Genomic DNA, 8,491 nt, shown 5'->3' on the forward strand with positions numbered 1-8,491 from the left:
CCGCCGCCGTGCTTTACTGTTGGAGGCCTTCACATCATGATGCTGCCACTGCCGTGCTTTACTGTTGGAGGCCTTCACATCATGATGCTGCCGCCGCACTTTACTGTTTAAAGTAGTTTACTGAACCCGGGACCCGAAAGTCCCAGGTTCAATCCTCAGCCATGCCCAAATGTCATGGTGTCTCTGAGCAAGACATCTAATACCCAATTGCTCCCCGGGCGCTTACACAGCTGCCAACTGCTCCACCTGGGTGTACCTCAGGTGTGAAGGGTTAAATCCTGGGAGCTAATTTAATCATTGTATATGTAATGATTCATGATGACAACACACAGCACTTTATTTATTCAAGACAGCTGAGAAATCACACAATACTGATTATTTATTATTTACTGTACTGATTGATTATTTATAGATTATTTACTGCATTTATTGATTATTTACAGTATTTTTTGATTATTTACTGTATTTTTTGATTAACATATTATTTACTGTATTTACTGTATTCCTGACCCCATGCACCTGTTTGCAGTTATACTTTGTTGTTTTAAGAAAAGAAACGTTCTGCATTTTGTCCTAAAACAAAAAGCACTTTATTTTGAACCTGAGCCTTCAGGTGAACAGAACCAGTAGCTGTAATCAGCCTGTCGCAGCTCAAAAAACCCAAACCTCCTCTGACTCGGGTCATTTTACAGAACCTGAGCTCAAACCTGACGTCGCATCAAAACACATCAGGTTTAGACCCAATAAAGCCGTTGGTGTCTGAGAGCACGGAAAGCTGTAAAGGAGTCTGTGTTCTCCTTCGGCTGATAAAATCCACGCAGAGTTTGTGTTAAATGTTCAAACTGCAGCTTCGGTCGAGTGTTCAGGAGGACAGATGCCTTGGTTTGTGGACCCTCAAAGAGTAAATGTTGGGATTTATGGGCGAACAGACGGATTTTATGCTGCACGTGTTTAAAGAGCGACCATTTAATCAGACATAAACCAGAGTTTGGATTTTAATAAACTTCTAAAGAGCCATCTCAGAGCCCAGAGGAGGCGGCTCCTCGGGGGCTAAAACTGCTCCATAAACCGGGTTCAGGTCTGAGTCAGCACTTTGTTTATTTTACCGTATGGTTTTCACAACCTAACTAGTTCTGTAGATGTGCTGTTTAAACCGTTCATAATTTAAAACATTCAGCTCATTCAGGAGCTGCCGCTTTTAGTTTCTGTAACTTTTATACTTTTTAAAACATTTAACTTTAATCACAAAAAAGTTCCCATAGAAACATGGAAATCTATTAATTCAAAAATCAACGTTCTCTTTAAAATCTGCTTCAGCTGCTGGCTCTGTTTTGTTCTCTGATCATTTTAGCCTTTAGCTTGCCTTTTGCTACTTCTAACTTTCAGCTACTGTTTTGCAACATTAATTTTTTAAGCTAGCATTTTAGTACTTTAAGTACTTTTAGTACTTTACATTTTAGTTTTTATTTAGTTTTATGCTCATTTTTGCAACCCTTTTATTACTTTAACATTTAGTTACCTTATTGCTACCTTTAGCTTCTAGCTACTCTTTTTTAAGCTATTAGCTAACCTTTTGTAACTTTAACCTTTCAGTTACTCTTGATACTTTACTTTTAGCTGTTTGTTTTATAGTTTACCCATTTTGTTACTTTTAGCACATCCCTTTGCCTCTTATAGCCAGACTTCTGCTGTTTTAGTTTTTATTATCCATTTAACACCTTACCTTTAGCTAGTCTTTTACTTACAGTTAGCTAGCTTTCTGTTACTAGCAGCTAACTTTTTGGTTTATAGTTACCTAGCCATTTCGCTACCTTTAGCAAGCCTTTTGCTGCTTTTACTTCTGTCTTCTTCTAGACTTCTTCTCAGGCCTGAGAAGATCCACAATCCCTCCAATGACTTCTGGGTCGTCCCCGGGGCCTCCTACCAGTGGGACGTGCTGGAAAACCCCCCAAGGGAGGCGTCCAGGAGGAATCCTGATCTGATTAACCTCCTCAACTGAGTCCTTTCGATGAGGAGGAGCAGCGGCTCTACTCCGAGCTCCCCCTGGATGATGGAGCTCCTCACCGTATTGTTAAGGCTGAGCCGGGCCAACCAAAGGAAGACCATTTCAGCCGCTTGTATCCAGGATCTGGTTCTTTTGGTCATGATCCAAACCTCGTGACCACAGGTGAGGGTCAGACCATAGACAGACCAGTAAATCAAGAACTTTGCCTTTCAGCTCTCAGATACTTAAACTCCTCCCCCTGAGGCAAAGACCCCCCACCACCCAGAGGGAGCATTCCAGCTGTTTCCAGTGGAGAACCACGGCTTCGGACTCTGAGGAGTGGACTCCAGCTGCTTCACGCTCGGCTGAGAACCGCCCCAGTGCATGCTGAAGGTCTTTACCTGAAGACGCCAACAGAACCACATCATCTGTATACAGCAGAGACAAGACCCTGAGGGTCCCAAACCAGACCCCCTCCTCTGTGGCTGTGTCTCGAGATCCTGTCCATGAAAACCACAAACAGGATCGGAGACCAGGGACAGCCTGGAGGAGCCCACCCTGCTTTAATCTATGTTTCTGTAAAACATTTAGTCATTTCCTGTTTTTGTAACTAGACTTATTTTGTTTTGTAAATAAAACATAATAATAATAATATAAAAATAACATAATAATTTTGTTGGACTTCCTGTGTTTCAAAACTTGACTTCCTGTGTTGGTAATTTGACTTCCTGTGTTTCTAAATTTGACTTCCTGTGTTGGTAATTTGACTTCCTGTGTTGATCATTTGACTTCCTGTGTTTCTAAATTTGACTTCCTGTGTTGGTAATTTGACTTCCTGTGTTGATCATTTGACTTCCTGTGTTTCTAAATTTGACTTCTTGTGTTGGTAATTTGACTTCCTGCGTTTCTAAATTTAATTTCCTGTGTTTGTAATTTGACTTCCTGTGTTTGAAATTTGATTTCCTGTCTCTCCTTTGCCTGTTTTCCCCTCCATTACTCATCTCCACCCTCTCCACTTTGCTCTCATTTTTCAGCTCCTTCCTGTCACGTCTTCCTCCCCCTCTCCATCACTTCCACCTCTCCGCTTCACTCTCTCCATCACTCCTCCTCCTCAACTCATCACTTTCTCCTGAATGTTTTCCTCCCTCTCTCCTTTCATCTCATTTGACTCCACCGCCTCGCTTCACCGATGTGTCTGTTTTCAACTGCTTCCTTCATCTATTGTAGAAACTTGTCCTTCTGAACAAATGGGGGGATCAAACAGGAAATGGACCATCAACCAGCCTGTTATTTGGGTTGGTGATCAAACAGGAAGTGGACCATCAACCAGCCTGTGGTTTGGGTTGGTGATCAAACAGGAAGTGGACCATCAACCAGACTGTGGTTTGGGTTGGTGCACAGCCTCCATGAGGTGGAGGAACTGAACGAGTAAGATGGCTCAAAACTTCAGAGATGGTTTGATTTAAAAGAAGTGAACGAAAAACGACAACGAGACCGATGGTCTCACGTCAGTTGGGTTCATCCACGTTAGCATCCACTTCATGAAGAAGCTCTTTTTTTGGGTCATCCTGACCACTGGGGGGCCGCAGGACCAGAAACTGCGTCAGAGTTTTTGTTCCAGAGAAACCAAAGACCTTTTCAAGCAGCCAATCCGTCAGGTCCAGTTTGTGACAGCTGCTGTACAGAACCAGTTGGGTGTGAACAGGAAACGCCTCGGAGGCTGCTGGGTTTTACCGGGCCTCGTCCCGTGCCGCTGCGCGCTCGTTTGTCACCGTTAGCAGAGCTAAACAGGCTATTGGCAGCCGCCCTGCCAACGCTGTGATTTATAGACGGCGGCTCTTCAGGACGGAAACACGACCGCAGGGCAACATGGGAAAAAAGGAAACAGGTTTTAAAGCGCTCACCTTTTCTTTTTAATCCATCACTGGATTTATGCTGGTTTCAGGCTGCGCCCTCGTAAAATCCTCATTGTGAAAGTGTAAATACTGCCGAGCGGGCCGGAGAAAACGGGTTTATTCATTATTTATGCATAAAGAAATATGTTTCATCTGTAAAACCTTCAGAACATGCAGATAAACCAGAGAGGCGTTTATGGACTCCGTTGCTCCCTGATTTGAATAAAAAGCTTTAAACTCCGTCCAGACGACGTGAGGATCAGAACTTTACAGAGTTCTTCCCGCTTCACCTTCGCCGTGCGCAACTTTCTCAACAAAATGCTAATTGTTACAGCGCCGACGGGAAATTTAATTTTGAGCAACAACAATTTGTTCGACTTCATGTATAAACTCAGAAACACGAACCCTCGGCTCCCTCCCCCGGGTGCCGGGGGTTCTGCTTCAGATCAGAACCTCTAATGAATATGGATCATGGAAACAATATCTGCAAACAGCCGTCTGTTTATTGAGCCTCGCTCCTGATTTAGTCATGAGCAAAACATAAATTATGCAGCGTGATTAGTAACCAGGCAACACACGGGCTTACCTCATCGCTCACGGATCAATATGGTGCTGGGGGGGGGGGGGGGTCGAGGTACGACACAGAGACAAGACAGGAGAACTGCTGGTTCAGAAACAAACATGGATACGTTGGTAACCTTCCACAAATAAATCAACAAAAACACCGGACGTGGTCGGACCAAACACAGTCCAGTTCTGTCTCATCAGAACCTTTTGGGTCCATCAGCGTGAATCTTGGTGAATTCCTGTCCTTCCATCATTCTGATTCAAAATGTGACAAAGTGTCTCGGTTCTGTCTCTACCATCCTCTATTCATCTGATCAACCTGGGGTCGCATTTTATCTTGCATCCATGTCCTAGGAGGTTGGCTACAGCCCTGAGAACCTTCTTCTTTATGGTAATCTCATCAGCTGTGGTTAGAAGAACAAGACGCATCTTGGAGAAGGTCTTGAAGCCTTTAGCTTCTACGTGGATACCTCTGACCGTCTCCGAGCTCCTCGCCCAGCTCTGATTGGTGCTGTGAACAGAACCAAACCACCCAGAGGCTCCTCAGTCACTTACGGTCAAACATTTACTTTAAAATGTGACTATAATGCAGATTAGTCGTGTCTTTAATGGGTCGAGTATTTTCATATAAATCTATAAAATAAAAATTTATTTTCATATGTTTTCTTTTTTACAGACTGAAGGCAAGTTGTTCTATTTTCGTACTGGAACGTTTGCAGCTCCAATAAAAAGTCTGACTCATAAAGATGGGATTAAAAAAACACAGAACCAAGGAGGACGACCATCATCATCATCACGTCCTTCGTCCTGAACATCTTAAGGTGGACCTCCAAACCGTTGCTCTTCCTGCCTGCGTGGGCCCAGAGACGCTCGACTCACGGCTCCATGCGTTCGATGTTTAGTGTTTTATCCCACTCACATGAACGAAGGAGCGTGACGCCGGCCTTTTCTGCGTCCTGCTGTTGCTCCGGTCCATTTGAGCCAACACAAACGTCCTGCAGAGCTCAGCCGGTCATTACAGCAGGATTACAGGCAAACGGACTGGATTTGGTGAGGTGAGGCGCTCTCACTCCCTGATCCTGCATTTAGTGGAGGTTAGAGTCTTTGTGATCCACGCACCGTCCCTGTACGCCGGCTGAGATTAGAATCAGACTAATGAGGGAGACCGGGGGCCGCCGGGGTTAGATGAAGAAAGAAAGAAGATCTGTGGAGGCCTTCAGGCCTTTAAGGCTCGTTCTGTCGCTGAAATCTGTCGGAAGCTGCGGTTAGCGTTAGCTGCAGCTGCCGGGACGAAACACGTCGTCACCGAATTCAAAACCTAAAGATAAAACTTTAAAACACGTTTTCTGCACCTAGCTACAAAACTGAAGGTCAAGACCAAAGTGAAGGTCAAGACCAAAGTGACGGTCAAGACCAAAGTGAAGGTCAAGACCAAAGTGATGGTCAAAACCAAACTGAAGGTTAAGACCAAACTGAAGGTTAAGACCAAACTGAAGGTTAAGACCAAACTGAAGGTTAAGACCAAACTGAAGGTCAAGACCAAAGTGATGGTCAAAACCAAATTGAAGGTCAAGACCAAACTGAAGGTCAAGACCAAACTGAAGGTTAAGACCAAACTGAAGGTCAAGACCAAAGTGACATCAAGACCAAACTGAAGGTTAAGACCAAACTGAAGGTCAAGACCAAAGTGAAGGTCAGGTTTGAGCTTTGTGGAATTTTTCCACGTTTATTGGCCAAAATAAGAATTTCTGAATAATTTCTAGTTTCTTTGAATGAAAACATGAAGCGACTCAGACTAATAAAATTAAACCCTTATCATCTATAAGATGAAACGAAGGCCGCGGCCTCGCAGGCCATGTGTTTACAGAGCTCACATCAGGTGGTTTACGCAGTGATTACAGGTAGCCCAGCAAGGGAGATGAGAGAACATCAGCTCGTCTCAGCCGCCTGAGGAAGTTCACCTTTTGCTACTTGTGAGCCCCTTACAGACAGACGCACCTGCCTGTGTGTGACTGCGTGATGACCTAACTTCTCTAGGTGCTGAGCATCACTCTCAGCTAATACCAAGTTAGCTCAACGTTAGTAAAGTCACTGAGTTACAGCCGTTCCGTGCCTGCTGTGGTTGTTCAGCTGTGGCGGCCATCTTGAATTGACTCCAGCAGTTTCAGTCTGTCCACTGGTTCATGAGATATTTTGCTAACAGACAGTAATACCTTGGACCCAGCTCTCTTTCAGCATCCCTGAAAAGCCTCCACCCTCGGCTCCTTGTTCCCCTCGTTGTGTCACCATGGGTCCGTTTGACCCGGTTCTGGTTCACCCGGCTCAGTGTTCTCATTAAGACCCGGGACCAGACGGGGGACTAGCTGAGCCGTCCCTGGACCACAAACTGGATAATGAGGCACGAGACGGCGGCCAACAGAAGGAGGGAAATCCCCTGAACTCAACACACCTCCACAAACACCACTGTGGGAGCTCGCCAACACGTGTGTTGGTGTGTGTATGTCGCTGTGCCTCCTGCTGAAATAAATGCCTGTCTGCCCCTCCATCTGTCTACCTCCACCACAGACGGGACATGGGGAGGGGGGGCAGGAGCCTTGTTGTCCTCGAGCTGGAAATAAACCTTCCCAAAGATCCTCCAGTTAAAAACTAAATTTATCTCTGTGTCCCTTGTGTCTGTGAATAAAAACCTGATTTTCTCTGAGCATTTTATAGTTTCAACATTTTTGCTTTAAACCACCTGATCAAGTTTTGTGTCGGTGATTAAAGGCATTGTTCGAGTCCGGGGTTTGAGTCCGGGGCTCTCCAACCAGGTCTAGGTCTCAGGACGTCACCAACAAACACCTGGACCACACGATTCTTCAGCTCTATGTTGGCTTGACAGTCATGTGACGGGTTACCATGGTAACACTGACAAGCATGTTACATGTCCGTATGACGCATCATGACCACCATCAGCCAACCAACCAAATAACAAATCAATCAATAACCAATCAGTCAACTAATTAACAATCCAACCACCAACTAATCAATTAACCAACCAATCAATCATTAATTATACAACTAATCAAACAATAAACCAACAAATACCAACCAACTAATCGATCAATAATCAACCAACCAATTAACAATCCAACTACCAACTAACCAATTAATCAACCAACCATTCAAAAAACAACCCATTATCAAATTAATCAATCAAATCAATTGTTAAACTTATTAACCAACCAACTAAACATTCATCCAATTAATTACCAGCCAACCAACAACCAACCAATCAAACCATTAATTATATAACTAATCAAACAACCAACCAATTAAAACATTAATTATATAAATAATCAAACAACCAACCAATTAAACCATTAATTATATAACTAATCAAACAACCAACCAATTAAACCATTAGCTAAGCCATCAGTCAAATGTTTAACCAGACCCTCCTTGTCTCAGCTGGTTCTGTCCACAGAATCCATTTCTTCTGGTCCAAGGTCCACGTGGTCAGATCAGAGCTCTGTCAGGACTTTAGGGTTCAGATCGTAGATCTGCACAAGACTGGACTGGACTACAAGACCATCATCTTGATCCTGTAGAACACGATGATGAAGTGAAGGTCCCCCTACTCCCCGTTTGCAAACATGGAGACCATCTTTCCCACAGATGTTTCTCCAGACATTGAATAAGGTTTGACTTCAAGGTCAAACATTTATTTTAGTTTGAAGCTCAGAAAGGGATTTTTGTTTGTTAGTGTCGTTATTTGTTTTTCAGGACGGAGAACTGATTGTAATGAATTTTTTTTTGTCTTAGAACATGTCTTAGAACATGTCTTAGAAAACGTCTTAGAACATGTTTTAGAACGTCTTAGAACACACCTTAGAACATGTCTTAGAACATGTTTTAGAATGTCTTAGAACACACCTTAGAACATGTCTTAGAACATGTCTTGGAACATGTTTTAGAACATCTTAGAACACACCTTAGAACATGTCTTGGAACACGTCTTAACACACGTCTTAGAACACGTCTTAGAACACGTCTTAGAACACGT

The 8,491-nt window shown here is 43.7% G+C and overlaps 1 protein-coding gene across 1 annotated transcript in view; it reads right to left on the reverse strand.

The window, feature by feature from the left end:
- Positions 1-2,370, reverse strand: part of LOC119429210 (phenylalanine--tRNA ligase, mitochondrial-like) — a gene marked incomplete at its 3' end in the record, with an annotated part of 16,452 nt that extends 14,082 nt beyond the window's left edge. The window contains exon 1 of the mRNA XM_037696885.1: positions 2,316-2,370. Within this exon, the coding sequence (XP_037552813.1) occupies positions 2,316-2,370 (55 nt within the window). The remainder of the gene's footprint in view (positions 1-2,315) is intronic.
- Positions 2,371-8,491: the final 6,121 nt, after the last annotated feature.

The sequence above is a fragment of the Nematolebias whitei genome, unplaced genomic scaffold (assembly GCF_014905685.2).
Source record: "Nematolebias whitei isolate Nwh7 unplaced genomic scaffold, NemWhi1 Nwh_scaf_104, whole genome shotgun sequence".
NCBI classification, from domain to species: Eukaryota; Metazoa; Chordata; class Actinopteri; order Cyprinodontiformes; family Rivulidae; genus Nematolebias; species Nematolebias whitei.